At 45.6% G+C, this 18,567-nt stretch overlaps 1 protein-coding gene across 1 annotated transcript in view; it reads right to left on the reverse strand.

Moving 5' to 3' along the window:
* Nucleotides 1–102: 102 nt before the first annotated feature.
* The window catches only part of syne1b (spectrin repeat containing, nuclear envelope 1b), a 502,247-nt gene continuing 483,782 nt past the window's right edge, over nt 103–18,567 (reverse strand). The window contains exons 140-143 of the mRNA XM_043696857.1: nt 13,910–14,122; nt 12,191–12,283; nt 9,179–9,237; nt 103–1,251 (exon numbers count right to left, since the gene is read on the reverse strand). Of these exons, the coding sequence (XP_043552792.1) occupies nt 1,008–1,251; nt 9,179–9,237; nt 12,191–12,283; nt 13,910–14,122 (609 nt within the window). The 3' untranslated portion in view covers nt 103–1,007. The remainder of the gene's footprint in view (nt 1,252–9,178; nt 9,238–12,190; nt 12,284–13,909; nt 14,123–18,567) is intronic.

Consider the following 18,567-nt stretch of genomic DNA (forward strand, 5'->3'; position numbering starts at 1 on the left):
ATGGAAGAGGGGTAGGGAGCAAAGAGGTTACGTTGCATTGAGTTCAGATCCTATGTTGGAACGTGCAATAGGTGCAAAGCAGTGATGACACAAAGACCAGGATGAAAGAAGTAGGTCCTTTAATGAGAGACCCGGCTTTCTGCTGTACACCAAAAAGAACCAGCTTTCCATATTCTTACTTGTAGACACACGAGGCTGCTTCTGAATAGAAAAACGCGCTGCGGTTTGACCATGATCGGAACATGCCACAATTAGACGATCACAGCGGTCAACAGGAGTGACACTGTTCAAGAGGCTTCCCTCGTTTTGAATTTCATCACTGGATTCCCTTTGGAATTGCTTCAAACATGTGTCCCACCCATTGCACAAAGCAAGAGGTTGCGGGAGGATTTATATTTATATATTATGTACACATTCATGCCTCCCTCCACCAAGTAACATCGAGAAAGGGAAGTATTCGCTCAGTGCAGGTTTCTGAAAAGCAGCTCACAAGGTAAAAATGATCAGCGTGGGTACTAAATGCAAAGGGTTATATTAAACCATAAAATAGCTTTAACAATCTGTACACATATAATCTGTTCAATTTTAGTTTACATCCAATAATTGTCTGATTGACATCGCCTGAAAGTTTACTTACATCTCAATACTATCCAGCTCAGACTCCCTTCTAGATTTACAACGTTCACACATTCAGAGAGTTAATTTTGAAAGCTCAAACTATACAAGCCCATGCCTAAAGCAAACACTGTAGAAAATAAATGCTCATTAAAAAGTTATTTAAACTGGTATGTTACATGTTTCTCTTTGAATCCTGGATCTGGGAGCGCGGACTGGCTACTTTCATGCCCATCCTGTGGCTTCAGTTTGACCCGAGTGGTTTCAAAGGACATCGTACAGAGTAGCCAATGGAGTGGAGAGCTCTAAAGGAGCCAGGCTTGCTTTCCCCCTTTCCATGAGAAACTGTGTCTGGTGACGATTCCATTTCTCAACTCTCTCTCTCCTATTGGTCATATTGGAGGGGGCCCATTGGTGTACCTCAGCATGGGGTGGAAGGATCGGGCAAAGTTGTTGGATGAGGCACAGCTATAGTCTTCCTCAGTCATTGGCACAAGACAGGCCAGAGCGATCAGCAGCAGCAGCAACAACTGCAGAGGTAACGCTGCTCGGAGCACTCGCAGGAGAAAGGACGGCTTCTTCCGGGCTTCCAACTCCTTAGAATGGGAAGAATCTCTTTGGCTTTCTTTGTGGAGCCTGTATTTATAATAACATACAAATTAGAAAAAAAAAAATTACAGCTGAGACAAACGTCCCCTTTGGAACAAACCCTCTTGCGAGATTCCCAGTCTCACATTTGAAGTCGGAACCTAGCCTGCTGCACAGGCTGCTGGGGAAATACAACTACATCCAGATTTCAATCTATTTTTCTATGCAGTCCTCCATGCATCATTCTTTCACAGGCCTCCTCAGTATGGAGGGTCAAGGACCCATTTGAAAAGTTTAACCCTTGCTCCCCACTGAGCTTAAGCTGCTAATATATATTTTAGTTTATAGTTGTCAACAAAATTGCATTCCTTAAACACAACGCTTTCCAAATTACAATGACCATTGAATACCAGCAGCATAAAGCCAGGGCTGCCAACACTCCTGGACTGTCTGATAATCTTCAGGAATTGAGGATTCATCTCCAGGAGACTGCTGTGATAGAGCCCAACGTAACAAACCCGGGTGCTCAATATTTTGTTCTCCTGTTTTCTTTGAATGTTTGAGGCGTTCTAGTAGTGTTGTAAATGAGGGGCAAGACTAAAGTCAAGATTAATCCAGTCAATGGACAGTAAGAAGGCTGTGCCCTTAAGAGGACGGGCAAATTGTGGTGTGGGATGGTTCAGGTTAGAAGGTCACGTGATGAAACCTTCAGGGCTACACACCGGCCGAGTGGTCAACCCTATTGATGGACACACAACAGGCCTTCTAGACGGACAGGATGGTGTAGGTTTGGGAGGGGTGCACTTTGGACATGAGGGAAAAAAGGGGAAATGTGGCTTGGATAGGATGCCCCTGGTTAGCAGCTTGTGGGATCGCTGTGATGGACTGACTATGCTTTCCCTGCTATTAGTTTGATATGTACAATTGGAGGAACAGTGCCAACTAAGAGATACCAGCAGATGTAGAGAGAACGTCCCCCACAATTATACAGCAATTCACAATAGTCTCCAAGAAGACAACTAAAGGCGCCTGTTTAAGACAGAAAAGAAAAACTTCACAGTCAGGTACAGTGCCTGACAGTTTGCATCAATGCTCTGGTGAATGCTATAATGTTAGCAATATTATAGAGTTCTTCCCTCCTAGTATGTGTCAGACTCAAAATGAGAGTGCAGTTACTCTATCTCACCTCAAACAGCACAGAAGGGGGCCATTCAGCCCAGACTGCCTCTGCCAGCTGTCTGCAGTTTGAGAAACTTTGAACTTTGGTCTATGACTTGGCGTGGATGCTTTTGATTGAAATTCAGGAACATCTTTCACATTAATTCCTGAATTCAAATTAACACAATTACGTAGATGCCCGCAGTAGGCTGGCGCAAAGCAAGTCTCTCAATCGTTCACCATGGGGAATCCATATTTATCGAGGTAAAAAGGAATGGATTCAGTGAGGGAAACAGAGATGCAGATTATTGATTAAATGGAGAGGGGTTGGGAAGTGTTGATTTGCATAGGGTGGCCTTGTTAATGAGTCACTTCAAGTTACCATACAACAATTAAGACCGCAAATGGTTTGTTAACCCTTATTGCTGGGGGACTCAAATACAGAAGTAAATGCAGTTAATGGAAGCCCTGGTTAGACCAGACCTGGAGTACTGTGTGCTGTCTTAGCTCCCTACCCAAGGGAGGATAAACCTGCATAAAGGAAAGGTTCAGGATAGGTGGGACTGTACTCCGAAGAGAGACTGAGCCAAGATTCCCCAGTGAAACACACAGAATTCTTACAGGGTTCCACAACGTAGATATAGAAAGGGTATCTACCCCTGGCTGGAGGTGCCGTGCCTACAGCAAGGTGCATCTTTTCACTTAAAGGGAGATGAATCTTTGAATCTTCTACCATAGAGAGGTGTAGAAGGTCAATTATTAAATATGTACAGACCAGGGATCAGTGGATTTCAAGATATTAAAGACATCAAAGGGACCTGGGTACAGTGTGGGGAAATGGTGTTGAGGTGGAAGATCAGCCATGATGCAGATTATATGGGTCAAATGACTACTCCCAATGGTTCGGAGTATAAATACTGTAGTGTAGGACTGCAGTTTTGTGTGGGAGAAAGTGAGGACTGCAGATGCTGGAGATCAGAGTCAAAGAGTGTGGTGCTGGAAAAACACAGCCAGTCAGGCAGCATCCGAGGAGCAGGGGAATCGACATTTCGGGCATAAGCCCTTCATCAGCGGTTTTGTGTGCACCAGACTGGGTAAGGAGTAGAGAGTTCCCTCCCATGACAGGCATTAGTGAACCAGGTAGGCTCCCATCCGAAGTTTCTGGGTGCTAGAAACATTATTTATTTATTGAACTTAATTTCACAGCTAGCTGTGATTGGCAGAAACTTGCACCTTCTGAACTGTCAGTCCAATACCATAAATACCAGCATATCGTGTATAACCTTCACCCCTTCAAAATAAAAAAAATGCCAACCAGTTATTTTGTCACCAAGATAACATGTTAACTCTGCTCTCTCCTGCACATGGGACAAGCTGGGTCAGTCACTACATCCATACAGAGAAATGGCATTGTGGCTCAGCAGTTCAATTCCAACCTCGGGTGACTGCCTCTGAGGAGTGTGCACATCTTCCTCGTGTCTGCATGAGTTTCCTCCCATTTCCTCTCATAGTCCAAAGGAGTGCGGGTTAGGTGGATTGGCCATGCTAAATTGCCCCATAGTGTTCAGGGTTGTACCATGGGGAATGCAAGGTTACAGGGTGGGGTGTGTGGCTGGAGTGCTCTTTGGAGGGTCGGAATGGAATCGATGAGCTGAATGGCCTGCTTCCACACTTCAGGGATTGTAATTCAATGGCCATTTATTGGACGACGTGTATTTTTAAAAACAAAAGCAATGTTGCCCCAGATTGCCATAAACAGAACCTCCCTGCAGGACAACTGTCTGGAACATGATGGTTACCCTGCACATTGTGTGGTTAGAGGCTTTGGGACCTTTATCACCTACCAGGGCTCGGCCTGGTCCAAAGACGAGCTTAAAGAGTTTAATTCAGGTAAACATCTTGGTTTTCCTCTTTCTTTCCTGTGTCAGCACCAAGAGTGAGGGCCTTCTATCGATGAAACACTTCAAACAGAATCGGTTGCCTCCCGTTTCACCATTTGGTGCTTCAGGTCGTCTGAACAAGCACCAAATCTCAGGGTCAAAAGCAATTTCTGACAGTCCCGGGCAGCTCCCTGTTCAGATCCCACCGGCTCTGGAGCCACAGAGAAAGCCGTCCTTCCGTTGCTGAGCTTTCTGAATTGAGTCCATTTCTGATTCTTGCCTTCCGATTTAGGGATTTCCTCTCACCCTCACTCTCGTTCTCTATCTATCATCTCTCACGTTGTTAGGAGTGGCAGATTTGCATTTACGCAGTCTCTTTTGTGAGCCTGTCGGGTCACAACGAAACATTTCAGAGGCGGGAGCCATTGCTTTGATGTAGGAAACACAGCAGCCAATTTGCACACAAGAAGACCCCAACATCGGCACCAGGACAGTCACTCGGTACACGATATTTTCAGTAATGTTGGTTGAAAGGTCAACGGTTGCCAATTCTCCGGGAGAATTGAGAACACCCCACGGACAAGGCGAGGATCACAGGGTTACCCTGTGTCCTAGACGACAGATTACCCCCAACCAATGCCACTGAAAAAACAAATGATCAGCTCATTAACACACTGTGGGAACATGCTTTGTACAAATCGGCTGCTGCATTCTCTGTAAGACGAGTCACCAGAAAGCCAAGGCACTCCACTGATAACGAAATGCGTTATGGGCTCAGGTTTATAAAAGGCACTATATAAATGCAAATATACTTTTTAGACCATAACAAAATTGGAACAGGAGCAGGCAGGCCATTCGGCCCTTCAAAGCTGCTCTGCTGTTCGGTTGGATCATGGTTGATCCTCACAATCCACTTCCCTGCATTTCCCTGTAACCCTTGATTCCCCGACTGATCGAGAGTCGATTGCAGCCTTAAATATACACAAAGTCTCTGCCCCCACAGCTCACTGTGGCAAGGACTTGCAACGATGAATAACCCTTTTAGACAAGAAATCCCTCCTCGTCTCAGTCTTAAATTGGTGTTCCTTTATCCTGAGACTATGCCCTCTGCTCCTAAACTCTCCCAGGTGGGAAGATATCCTCCCAGCATTGACCCTGTCAAGCCCCTTAAGAATCTTATATGTTTCAATGAGATCACCTTTCATTCTTCGAAACTCCAGTGAGCAGTGTCCCAACCTGTTTAGCCTTTGCTTATGATCCTCCCTACCAAGGGTCATCCGAATGAACATCCTCTGAACTGTCTCCAATGAGATGATACTCTCCCTTCAATAAACAGATCAAAACTGCTCACAGGACTCCAGATGTGGTCTCACCAACACCTGGTACAGTTGCAGTAAGACTTCCTTACTCTTTATATTTTTCAGTGAAAGGTATTTTACAAACAGAGCTGGATGTGATCCCCTCTTGCGACAGCCTTTGGTGTGGCTTCAGACCAGAGTCAGGATGTTCCCGTGCTCCAGCATGGCGTTACGACATGAAGTGTACAAGAGTAGGAAAGATTCCTACTCTGTTGGACTGAACGTTCACGATGCAATCATCATCAGACTTACAGCCTCTACGTAAAAGTGCCTGTTGCCACAGTAACACTGAGAGTGAACAGCGTTACATCATGAAATAGGTTGGAGGGGCTGAACGGTCTCCGATCACATTAGGAAAACATGTACACCGTTCAACTCCTTGTCTCTTTTCAGTTCGGCTCACTGTCATCTCAACATTTCCTTCTTTGGATACACTGGGGTTTCAATTCTGCATTCTAAACATTTTTTTTTAAGAAGTGGGCCTTGAATCTCCACAAGGAGGAGGATTGTATTAACTACCTTCTAATCTGAATCTTTTAGGTTCATTTACAGATACCTGGTGGACTTACATCTGTTGCAAATGTTCACGTAAATAATCCTGTTAAACCTTCCTGCATAACACCAGATTGCTGCTGTAATGACTAGATCTTCCTTTAGAAGGGCAATAAAGCAGAACAGAGGGTGATGAGGACTGCATAGGTGCTCCAGGATTTATTGTACACATGTGGCGTCTCTCCCAGTCATTCCAAAAGTCCACTACAGCGCTGAAAAGTCACGGCGCATTAAACAGCATCACACTGTTCCTTTACTACAGTCCCATTATACATTACCTCAGACTGTCTGAGAAACACCAATAATGGGAGTTAATGAAAGGCAACAGGAACAAACAGTACCTCATCACCCACTAACAGGTCGTTTCACTAAAACTAAGCATTTAAACCAAACATAGCTCCATCTCAGGTAGAAAATGTTTCTCTTTGTCTCAGTTCGAGTTACATCACCTTTTAAACAAAGCCCAGATTTATTTCGGGGTTTAACTGCACACCGAAGGTAAATCATGCACAGAGAAAGTGGCTTGCCAGAAGCAGCAATAACACCCTCTTTGAATGTTTTCGTTTAAAAATGCCTCTCTTACCTCCTACCCGAACAACTCTCACTTCAACCAAAGTCGTGACCTTCCTCAAGCTCCACACACAAGGCACAATATTCCCAGTGTAATATTTCACAAGATAATGCTGGGTTTGCAGAAAATTATTCGCTGAATTTTGGGCTGGGCCGTTACCCCCTCCACAAACATCAGAACCTTTTGAAGTTTCTTTAACTTACAAGTGCTTTGTCAGTGTAAAAGAAAACTGCCCATCCAGAGAAGACTATATTATGGGAATACTCTGTTTTTTCTTCCCCAAGTTCTCTAACATCTTGATGCTTCATTTAAAACCTCTTTCAAATCCACTGAAATATCTTAATTGTAACACTCCTGAAATGTAGTCATTGCTGGAATAGAAGAGATTTGTTAACAAGAATACAATTTGGCTCGCATAATACTTAAAGGGAAAGGTTTGATGGATCACATAACCTTTCTAGCAAAGAAGTTTGATTGTGTTTTCTCCTAGGCAATATTTAGTTGGTTTGTGATTGAAGTTAATAAATTGACTGGCCATTTTTTTTAATAAACCAATGCCTCATGATGGTTTATCAGCAGAGAGTGATCATTATTGGACCCATCATCTGGAAAGGTACTGAGAAAGGTGAAAACATTGCTCCAGGCAGAATCTCCCTCTTTACCCTCATGGAAGATTCGCCGATCAGAGATGATTCCCGTTTAGGGGAAGCATTCACAAGTCATCCGGTCGGATCTCTCTCTCATCCCAGAGTCTCAATCCCTTCCTGTTGCGGAATGGTTAATGTCTCCCTCTGAATCCACTGGCCAGGCCAAGTGGGGAAAGGTTGGCCCTGAGCCGTCATTTGACTGTGTAACTATTGGAGAATCTCCACACTCTGCAACAGCAAATCTCCCGGCTCCAGCTTATACTCTGACCTGAAAACAAAAGTCGAGAAAGGGAAACGCAGCCTCGACTACTCGGGATGAATGGAGATGACCTTTGACCCCCACCCTCCTCCTCATGTAGTAACTCGCCCTCTTTACCCTTCCCTTCATCTTTGGGCATGCTCATTCCTTCACTAGTGAAATCCATTCGGCAAAACTTCAGAAACAATGCTGTCTCGACCTCTCATTCCTGAATGTAGGTTGTGGTTGCTTTGTGCATTGTGAGATCAAACACAAAGCACTCTGAGCAGAGAACAAATACTGATAGCCCAGAAGGATTGAGATCAAACGTCTATAATACCCAAGCACACTGACCACAAGCTGTCAGGCCTGTGCACTTGATTTATTCCTCTATTCAATAAAACTGATTTATATCAGTGCTTGTCAAAGTAACAAATTGAATATTGTGCACAGACAAGAAACAACAACAATAAACTAGGCAGCAGCACACTGACCTTACAGTTAGAAATAGCTTTTGGAATGCAAACTGCACAGCAAGTTGGAAGTGCTGCTAGATTACTTAGAGCCTGTGGCGCTGTTGCTTTTAATAAACGAAGTTGGGTTAATGCCGCTCAAAGCAGTACAGGCTGGTACAGAGATTAGTCAATTACAGGAACTCCCTGGTATTTCACGGCTGCATTCGGAATCCCTTTGCATTTTGTGTCGGGGGTGAGTAGGAAAGGCTGAGCAGTTGGTAGTGGCGGCGGGGAAGGGGGGCAGGGAGCGGTGGCTGATTGAGCAACATTTACAGGAATACACTGAAGGGTCAGACATACAGGGCGATGAGACACAACGAGAAATGAGCTCGATGTAGGAAGCAGCTGCAATTCTGCCCTCTCGTGCCTGAGTTGGGCTACAAGTGCTGTCTGGTGTGCAAGGCAGAACAGAGAGAGGCAAAGCCAGGAAGGTTTTCCTGTTAACCAGCACGGAGAGCATTCAAGCAACAGAAGATTAAAAAAAAGTGTCTGAAGAGTCTATAAAGCACTGCGATATTGGGAAAAATAACCTAATAACTAGTTTCATTTAAAGTCTGGGATCAAAGAAGATGATGGAAGCTTATAAAGGAGGGCTGTTATATGGCAGGACATACAGCTGGACTGCAGTTACAGCTGTACTATCCATCTGGAATCGGGATTGCACATTATCTCATACTCTGGAGTGATTCAAATGACCGGCATTTGCGAAATGCAGTGTGCGAACATTTTGGAACCCTGTTCAACGCAGGTCTCTATAGCAATTGGCCGTCCCAGCTCTGCATTTACATTGTGAACTGTTACAGGGACTTTTATACTTTACACATAAAAGCGTATGGTTCCAACCCGAGGGCAAGTGTGATAAGCAACAGTCAGATCCTGCTGTCAGGCTAACACAACTTGGATCGGTGGGAACATCACGCTTTGTAGCGACAAATTCTGCACAGGTTCTGCCAATCCTGCCCCCTGGGTGGTTAGCATCCTGGACGCTGCCTGGAAGTTTCCATCATCCTCTCTGAGCTCTAGAGGTAAACTGTAGAAACCAGGAGAACAAGGTACCTGCTGTGTGGGCTGCTGACAGAGGCTCCAGGCTGGGTGAGGCTACATATGCCCCGTGGCTGTTTGGAATGAACGAAGGGGGTAAAGAAAGAGAATGTTCAGTCCAGCAAATAAAGACCAAGCTACTGATGACAGAACACAAAAAAAAAGTGCAGCAAAAAATCAGATGAGGCGACTAATATCCATGGTAACAAGGAAACTGGCTGTTCCTCCTGCAGTGTCGTTTTGCATGCAGTTGTCCATGACTGTGAGACTGTGGGTGTGTGACCTTGATCTAGTGCTTGTTAATTGTAGCAGGCCACCGTGCTTACCTTAATCCTAATGCCCCAGCCCCTGAACCCTTCCGACTGCAAAGGGTCAATTCCTTACAGAAAATGATCACATGAAATTAACAAACAGGAACAGGGCTGCTCCATCTAACCCAACGACACTTGGAAGACATTTGGATAAGTCCATGAATAGGGAGGGTTTGGAGGATCATGGGTCAAACACGAGCAAGGAGGACTGGTTTAGTTTGGGAACATGGATTGCGTGGACAAGTAGGACCAAACTAGCATATGACTCCATAACTCAACGCTCATTGACTTTTTAATCCCTGGCTTCAGTCAGTGTCTGAGTCAAAAAGTGCAGACAACTGAGACCAGGCACTGACTGAAGGAGAAAGCAAGGGCTGTGGACGCTGGAGATCAGAGTCAAAGAGTGTGGTGCTGGAAAAGCACAGCAGGTCAGGCAGCATCCGAGGAGCAGGAGAGTCGACGTTTTGAGCATAAGCTCTACATCAGGAAACCCCCACATTCCTGATGAAGTGCTCATGCCAGAAACGTCGACTCTCCTGCTCCTCGGATGCTGCCTGACCTGCTGTGCTTTTCCAGCGCCACACTCTTTGACTCTGATCTCCAGCGCCCACAGCCCTTGCTTTCTCCTTCAGTCAGTGCCTGGTCTCAGTTGTCTGCACTTCTCTCCTGATCTGTGCTGTGTCATTCCCCTGATTGTGTAAGGAATACCCGACCCTGCTCTAGCCTGCACCTCCAGTCCCAATTCTGAAAAAGGACAGTTGTTGTCGACTCCCTTCCTGAAGTTAAACAAATTGCCCCTACATTTCCTCTGTGGTCCTTCTGGGTCTTGTCCCACTGCTAGTTGCTCAGGTACGAGCATCACTGCGCAAGATGCAAAATCAGGCCCCTCGGGTATCCAGGACATTGAACAGGGCTCACTGAGTGGTCAGGAGGTGGGATGTCCCACTTACAGTCCCACGAACACCAACAACAATTCTGACCACTGTCCAAAGCTATGGTTCAGATCTGTTCGGTTGGCACAGGCAGAGAGGATTGATTCTCACCCAGCTCTTGGGCGAGGGGAGGGGAGGGGAGGGGGGCGAACTACGAGGAGAGACGATGCCCCTGCAGACAGTCCTGAGAGAGTGAGTGAAAGTGACAAGACCAATGTGCCCGAGGTCTTCTGTAGCTGTCAGCTCTCTCTGTTTCACTCTGAATTTGTTGCCAGCCTCAGATGCGTCCATCGGGATAATAACAGACAGGGTTTGCCTGCGTACCGTCTGATGTGGGCAGGACGTAAGTGCCTCTACTCTCGGATCATCGGTATACCCACTCTGTAGGCAGCCCAATACTTCATCCCAACGTGTGCGCAGGGATACTCAATGGTGGCTGTGGAGCTCAGACTAAGTTTTGAGAGCCATGAGATCCCTTTAAATGGCCTAACAAGTGGACAGCTCTCTTAGGCCTGACTGCAGCGGCAAAAAGAAAATAAACAGTCTGTGGGAGAGTAGGTGTCTGATTGTTTTTGTCAAACGTCTGCTATTTAGTTGACTCCTGTACCATCATCATCCTCACCCCAGTCCACTATTCCTCCTTCATCCCACCCAGCTGAACTACTCTCATGGTACCCACCATATGTTCACTCTGCGACCACACACAGTCTGAAGCTTTCAAATGAGGTTAGTGTTTGGCAAGTACTGCCCTGCATGGAAGCTAAGATCAGGGAATGAGAGCAGTGACCAGGCACTGGGGCTGGGGCTCAGTGGTTAGCACTGCTGCCTGACAGCGCCAGGGACCCAGGTTCGATTCCAGCCTCGGGCGACTGTCAGTGTAGAGTTAGTACATTCTCCCCGTGTCTGTCTGGGTTTCCCCTGAGTGCTCTGGTTTCCTCCCACTGTCCAAAGTTGTGCAGGTCAGGTGGATTGGCCAGGCTGAATTGCCTGTGGCATGCAGGCTAGGTGGATTAGCCACGGGAAATGCAAGGTTACGAAGAGGGTGGGGGGAACACTCTAGGGAGGGTTGAAATGGATTCAGCTGGGCCGAATGGCCTGCTTCCATACTGTAGGATTCTATGAAATGTGTGACGGTCCCACAGTGAGTGATGCATTATCCCCTTAGACATCCTTAGCGACAATAGGTTATACATTGGGGGACACATGATTCACAACGTAAGTGTGCTCTTGGTTTCAGACTGCTCCACAACACGAAAGTGTGACTAAATGCTGCCTGCAATGTTGCTGAGTGTACAATGAGATTGCAGTGCTAGAAATGCTTGGGCTGTGTGTGCCCTGAGTGGAGGGGGTGTGCAGTAAAAACTGGGATGGAAAGCCAGTATTCCTTTCGAAAAACTGCCACTACTGAATGGAGAGAAAAAAAAATCAATTCAAAGAACCAGGGCTGATTAACGAGACAGAAATATCGGCACAAACAATAAACATATCGCTCAGGACTCAGAAAAATCGAATTAATAAAAGAACAAACAGTCAAAAGAAACACTTAACCAAAGTAAAATTCACGATTTTTCTCAATTCCATGCAGGGGAGGAAGGAGGAGGGGGGCGGAGGTTTGGGGTAGGTGGAGGTAAGCGGAGGAGAGCATGGAGGGGTGCAGGGGACTGTGCATCTTGTCCAGGGGACTCTCGGTTATGGTTTCATGGCGCCAGCCCGTCAGATGCAAGGGCTAAAGATTTGTTACCGCCCTACCACGTCGCTTATAGAGATGGGTGGAAGGGAATTACCAGTCTGGGTCGAACAGCCAGGCTTCCGCCAGACACGGGGCTGAGGGAGCCTGAGGAATCCAAGTCGTCAGCCGAAGACCATGACGCCAGGTCCTGAAAAGGAAGACGAGATCCTTAAACCAGACTTCTTTTGGGGGGGGGAACAAACGGAAGTATTAGCAATTCTTCACATGCCAGGGTTCTGTACTTGCCAGGCCAAAACAAATGACTAGGGCAAACACACAACCAAGAACCTGAGGGCTTTTGTCATCTTATGCTAATCCTTGTAGCGAAGAACAAAGAACAAAGAAAAGAGAACAAAGACAATTTACAGCCCAGGAACAGGCCCTTCGGCCCTTCAAGCCTGAGCCGATCCAAATCAATGTCTACACCTGTCGCCCAATTCCTAAGCACCTGTATCCCTCTGTTCCCCACTTACTCATGCATCTATCCAGACGCATCTTAAATGAATCTACCGTGCCTGCCTCTACCACCTCTGCTGGCAACGCGTTCCAGACGCCCACCACCCTCTGTGTGAAGTACTTGCCGTGTATATCCCCTTTAAACTTTCCACCTCTCACCTTGAAAGCGTGACCTCTCGTTATTGAATCCTTCACCCTGGGGAAAAGCTTGTCTCTATCCACCCTGTCTATACCTTTCATGATTTTGTAAACCTCAATCTGGACCCCCTCAATATCCTTTTTCCTAATGAAAATAAACCTAACCTACTCAACCTCTCTTCATAGCTAGCATCTTCCATACTGGGCAACATCCTCATAAACCTTCTCTGCACCCTCTTCAAAACATCCACAATTTTTTGGTAATGTGGTGACCAGAACTGTACACAGTATTCTAAATGCGGCCGAACCAATGTCTTGTATAATTAATTTGTGTTCAACACTGTATGCAATTAACATTTAGTGCACATACCAAAGTCGTTACATTTTCCAAAGCGGTCTTTTTGCTTCCTGCGTCTCCCTGTTCATTGCTCAACACAATGCCCATGTCGCTGTCTCTCTCGACAGGAGCGCACACTTTGTAGAAGTGCTTAGTATTTCTGTCGATGGATTTAGGAACAAAATCATTTGTCTTCATGTTTATTGGTGAAGAGGCCACTCTGGACGCGACCTGATGAAGCTTCATGTCAAAACCATTTGAAGCCACATCGAGTGCGTGTATTTCCTGGCTTCCCAGGCTGCCCCAACTGAGGGGACAGACCCAGAAAAGATGCCATTACTTCTTTCCTGTCTCCATGGAGATTCCACCAGCACTGTGTAAAGCAGGTGTGATAACAACAGGGAGACTCAGAGCACCATGGACTGACATAATGTGGTCTCTGATTTATATTAATGATACTCGTGTTGAAGCTGCAGAATCAGATGAAACATGCAGTTACAGTGCCACACACACGCACACATAACTACACACTCTCATGCACACAACAGAGTGACACACACAAACACTTGCATAGACAAACACACAAACACGAGCACAGACATGCACGTGCCACACACAAACTGATAGACCTGACTAATGCAACACAGAGAGTTTGCTTGATTACGGATAAGACATAGGGAAAAAAAAAATCACACTGCGAAACACCTGGCAAATATTACAGACACAAAGCACTTGGCCATCTTAACCCAGCAGAAAGACAGCCAGACACTGAAAATGGCATTGCCTTCACTTGTGTTGAATTGGGCACCTCCGATTTCCCAGATTGTGGATTTATTGACATACCGCTTGACTGCCGCAGTTGTCCAAGATTCTCTCCAGCTCCTTCAGGTCTTGGGTGACCTCTTTCAAGAGGAGCTTGAGACGATTGCCAATGACATGAACCTTCTCCTTTGCTTCAAGACAGTCGCTGCCCTCTGCATTGACCAACAGCTGGCTGGACATATCCTGCAGTGAGGCGACTTTCAGCTGCGACTCCAGCAGCTCCCGTCGGATTTGCTGCAACGTACAAATGAACAGATTCACGTTGCAGAACAACTCCAGCGTTGTGGGACATAATGCAATTCTTATTGGCGATTACTTCACGGTGACCAAACGCACAGAAACAATGAGCCTCTCACATTTCATTTACTTTGGGCAGGAAAAGCACTCTCGCCTCTAAGGTGCAAAGACATGGAGTCAGAAACATGAACATATAATCCACTCCGACACTCTCGGAGCGGTCCCAGGGTAAAACTACACTGTCACAGATGCTGTGTTTCAGGCGAGATGTAACTAACGGCCCTGTCTACACTCTTGAGTACACTCTTGAGAACACTGTTTCAAACACGAGAGATCTCCCTAATGTTCTGAACAGCATTTATCCCTCCATTGACATCACTAAACAGATTACCGGGTCATTTATTACTCTGTTGTTTGTGGGATCTTGCTGTGTGCTAGATTGGTCTCAGATTTCCCTGCATTATGGCAATGGTTACACTTGTAAAAGTAGTGCGCTGATTGTAAAGTGTTACAGGGCATTGCGCGATCACAAGGCAGCATGGTGGCTCAGTGGTTAGCACTGCTGCCTCACAGCACCAGGGTCCCAGGTTCAATTCCAGCCTTGGGAGACTGTCTGTGTGGAACTTGCATGTTCTGCCTGTGTCTGTGCGGGTTTGCTCCGGTTTCCTCCCACAGTCACAAAGATGTGCGGGTCAGGTGAATTGGCCGTGCTAAATTATCCATAGTGTTAGGTGCATTAGTCAGAGGGAAAATAGGTCTGGGTGGGTTACTCTTTGGACAGTCAGTGTGGACTGGTTGGGCCGAAGGGCCTGTATCCACACTGTAGGGAATCTTTAATCACAAACACCACTCAAGGAAGCAAGACTTTCATTCTTTTAAATATAGAAACTTTGACTGACAAGCTGTGAGCTTTTTACAATACTGACGTCTGCAATATCTAGAAGATTAATACACAGATTAAAAATAAAGTACAGGAGAAAGCTATGGCAAGAAATATTAAAACAGATAGTATGAGTTTTTTTTAATAGACCTTTTAAAAAGAGAGAGTTAACAAAGTGAGCATTGTTTCTCTAGAAAGTGAATCTGGGGAATTGATATCGGAAAAGAAAGAGATGGTTAATAAATTAAATGTATACTTTGTATCGCTCTTCATCCCAGAAATAGTTGAGAGTTAGGAAATAGAAGGGAGAGAGGAATTCAAGAAAATTGCAGTCACCAGGGAAATGGTGGGAGCTGTGGGCTGATAGGACCTGACAGACTTCATCTGGCTGCCATATTAAAAAAAAGTAGCGAATGAGGTTGTTGTTGTATTGGTTTTACATTTTCAAAAGTCTTTACTTCAGGGAAAATGCCATTTGAATGGAAATTAACAAACGTAAATTGTTCATTCAAAAAGGTTGGAGACAGAAAGCAGGAAATTACAGGTCAGCTGTCCTACACTGATCGTAGGGAAGGTGATAGAAGCTGTTAATACTTCAGATAACCAGATACTCACCGTGGTTTTGTGAAAGGTGAGATTACGTTTAACCAATCTTGTTGGAGTTCTTTGAGGGAGTAATGTATACTGAGTAATGTATACTGAGTAATGTATTCTGAGTAATGTATACTGAGTAATGTATTCTGAGTAATGTATACTGAGGATAATGGGGAACTGCTGGATGCAATGTGCTCAGGATTCCAGAAGGCACTTAACCAGGCAGGCCCTCCAAGGTTATTGTGCAAGATAAGAGCTCATGGTGTAGGGGTAATATATTGGCATTGATAGAAGATTGGCTAGTTAACAAAAAACAGAGCGAGCATAAATGGGGACGGATTGCAGAGTCGTTGAGAGGTACAGCATGGAAACAGACCATTCGGTCCAACTCATTCATGCTGGTCAGATATCCCAACGTCATCGAGTCCCACTTGCCAGAATTTGGCCCATATCCCTCAAAACTCGTCCTATTCATAAACCCATCCAGATGCCTTTTAAATGTTGCAATTGTACCAGCCTCCACCACTTCCTTTGGCAGCTTATTCCATACATGTACCGCTCTCTGTGTGAAAACGTTGCCCCGTAGGTCTCTTTTATATCTTTCCCCTCAGCCTCCACCACTTCCTCTGGCAGCTCATTCCATACATGTACCGCTCTCTGTGTGAAAATGTTGCCCCGTAGGTCTCTTTTATATCTTTCCCCTCTCACCCTAAACCTATGCCCTCTAGTTCTGGACTCCCCCACCGTAGAGATAAGACCTTGTCTATTTATCCTATCCATGCCCCTCATGATTTTATAAATCTCTATAAAGCCTCCGATGCTCCAGGGAAAACAGCTCCAGCCTATTCAACATATCGCTCAAATCCTCCAACCCTGGCAACATCCTTTTAACTCTTTTCTGAAACCCTATCAAGTTTCACAACATCCTTCCGATAGGAAGCAGACCAGAATTGCACACAGTATTCCAAACGTGGCCTAACCAATGTCTTGTACAGCCACAACGGGACCTCCCAACTCCTGTACTCAACACTCTGACCAATAAAGGAAAGCATACCAAACGCCTTCTTCACTATCCTATCTACCTGCGACTCCACTTTCAAGGAGCTACGAATCTGTACTCCAAGGTCTCTTTGTACAGCTCTGAGATGCAGAGAGCTCTGAATATCCTTGTGCATGAATTGCACATGGTTAGTATGTAGGTACAGCAAATAATCAAGAAAACTAATAGAATGATACTGTTTGTAACAAGGACAATCGAATATAAATGTAGGGAGGTTATGTTTCAGTGATACAGGGCTATGTTGAGATCACATCTGGAGTACAGAACACAGTATTTAAGAATGGATGTCAATATGTTGGAAAGCGTTCAGCAAAGGTTTACTGTACTAACACATGGAATAGGTGGGTTGTTTCAATGGGTTGTCTGCATTTGTTGACGTTTACAATAGTCAGAGGTGACTTGTTATCGAAACACAGAAGATCCTGAGGGATCTTGACAGGAGGATTTTTCTTGCAGGAAAATTTGAACAAGTGCTCACTGTTGAAAAAGAAACGGTCACCGCCCCGCCCTTTTAAGATGGCAGGGTGACCGTTATAAGGGGAAAATATTTCTCACAGCGGGTCATGAGTCTTTGAAGCTTGTTCTCAAAAGGCAGTGGAAGCAGAGTTGGAAATTTTTTAAGGAAGGGGTAGCTGGATTCTTGATAATCAGATTAGCCTTAATCTTACTGAATGATAGAACAGACTCGATGGGTTGAGTGGCCTGCTACTGCTGCTGATTCCTGTGTTGGAATGACAGCTTGCAGCACTGATCTCAATGTTATGGGGCAATAATTGACCATAAAGAAAACACTCATGACCTTCTGACTCAGCAGTTCATCATGGGAAATCATGAGAACAAAGTTTGTGAACACTGAACATTATGCATTGCTGCATTTTATAATAGAGAGCAGCTCAATTTACTTTTAAAGTCAAGGCTATGTGCAGAGAGCTGTGGGTCCATAACCATGCTTTTATGGGTGGCACAGCTGCCTCACAGCGCCAGGGACCCAGGTTCGATTCCAGCCTCAGGCGACTGTCTGTGTGGAGTTTGCACGTTCTCCCCGTGTCTGTGTGGGTTTCCTCCGGGTGCTCCAGTTCCCTCCCACAGTCCAAAGATGTGCAGGTTAGGTGAACTGGCCATGCTAAATTGCCCGCAGTGTTCAGGGATGTGTAGGTTAGGGGTAAATGTAGAGGAATGGATTTGGATGGGATGCTCTTCAGAGGGTTGGTGTGGACTTATTGGGCCGAATGGCCTGTTTCCACACTGTAGGGAATCTATTCTATTAATAGGCACAGAGAGAGAGAGATGGAGTTAAAATTTCTCTGTGGATGAGCTTGGTTAGGAGAGCACTAGAGCATCACAGATGTACAGTACAGAAACAGACCCTTCAGTCCAACTTGTCCATGCTGACCAGATATCCTAACCTAATTTAGTCCCTTTTGCCAGCATTTGGCCCATATCCCTCTAAACCCCTCCTACTCATATTCCCAACCAGATGCAATACCTCAGATTTAAAGTTGAACTCAGAATATAAATCAGCGAAGTGCAGATCAGATACAAGCTATTAAACAATGGCGACACCCCACATATATAGCACCCACATCCATACAGCTTTAGAGTAAAGTGATGTGTTTGAAGTCCGAATACTGTGTGCTGTGCTGCACACCACTGTGCTACATCCAATCGGAGCTCAATATGATCACACAATGTAAAAGCGATCAAGCATAGTCTTTTTTATCAGTGTTCGTCAGGAGGTAAAGGCGGAGAAAGTTGAGTCAAAACGTGTGGCGCTGGAAAAGCGCAGCCAGTCAGGCAGCATCCGAGGAGCAGGAGAGTCGATGTTTCAAACATAAGCCCTTTCATCAGGAATGTGGAGGGGGGGCCGGGGTGTAGCCACAAGGGGCCCAATAGATAAATGGGAGGGGG

This window comes from Chiloscyllium plagiosum, chromosome 9 (genome assembly GCF_004010195.1).
Source record: "Chiloscyllium plagiosum isolate BGI_BamShark_2017 chromosome 9, ASM401019v2, whole genome shotgun sequence".
Classification (NCBI taxonomy): Eukaryota; Metazoa; Chordata; class Chondrichthyes; order Orectolobiformes; family Hemiscylliidae; genus Chiloscyllium; species Chiloscyllium plagiosum.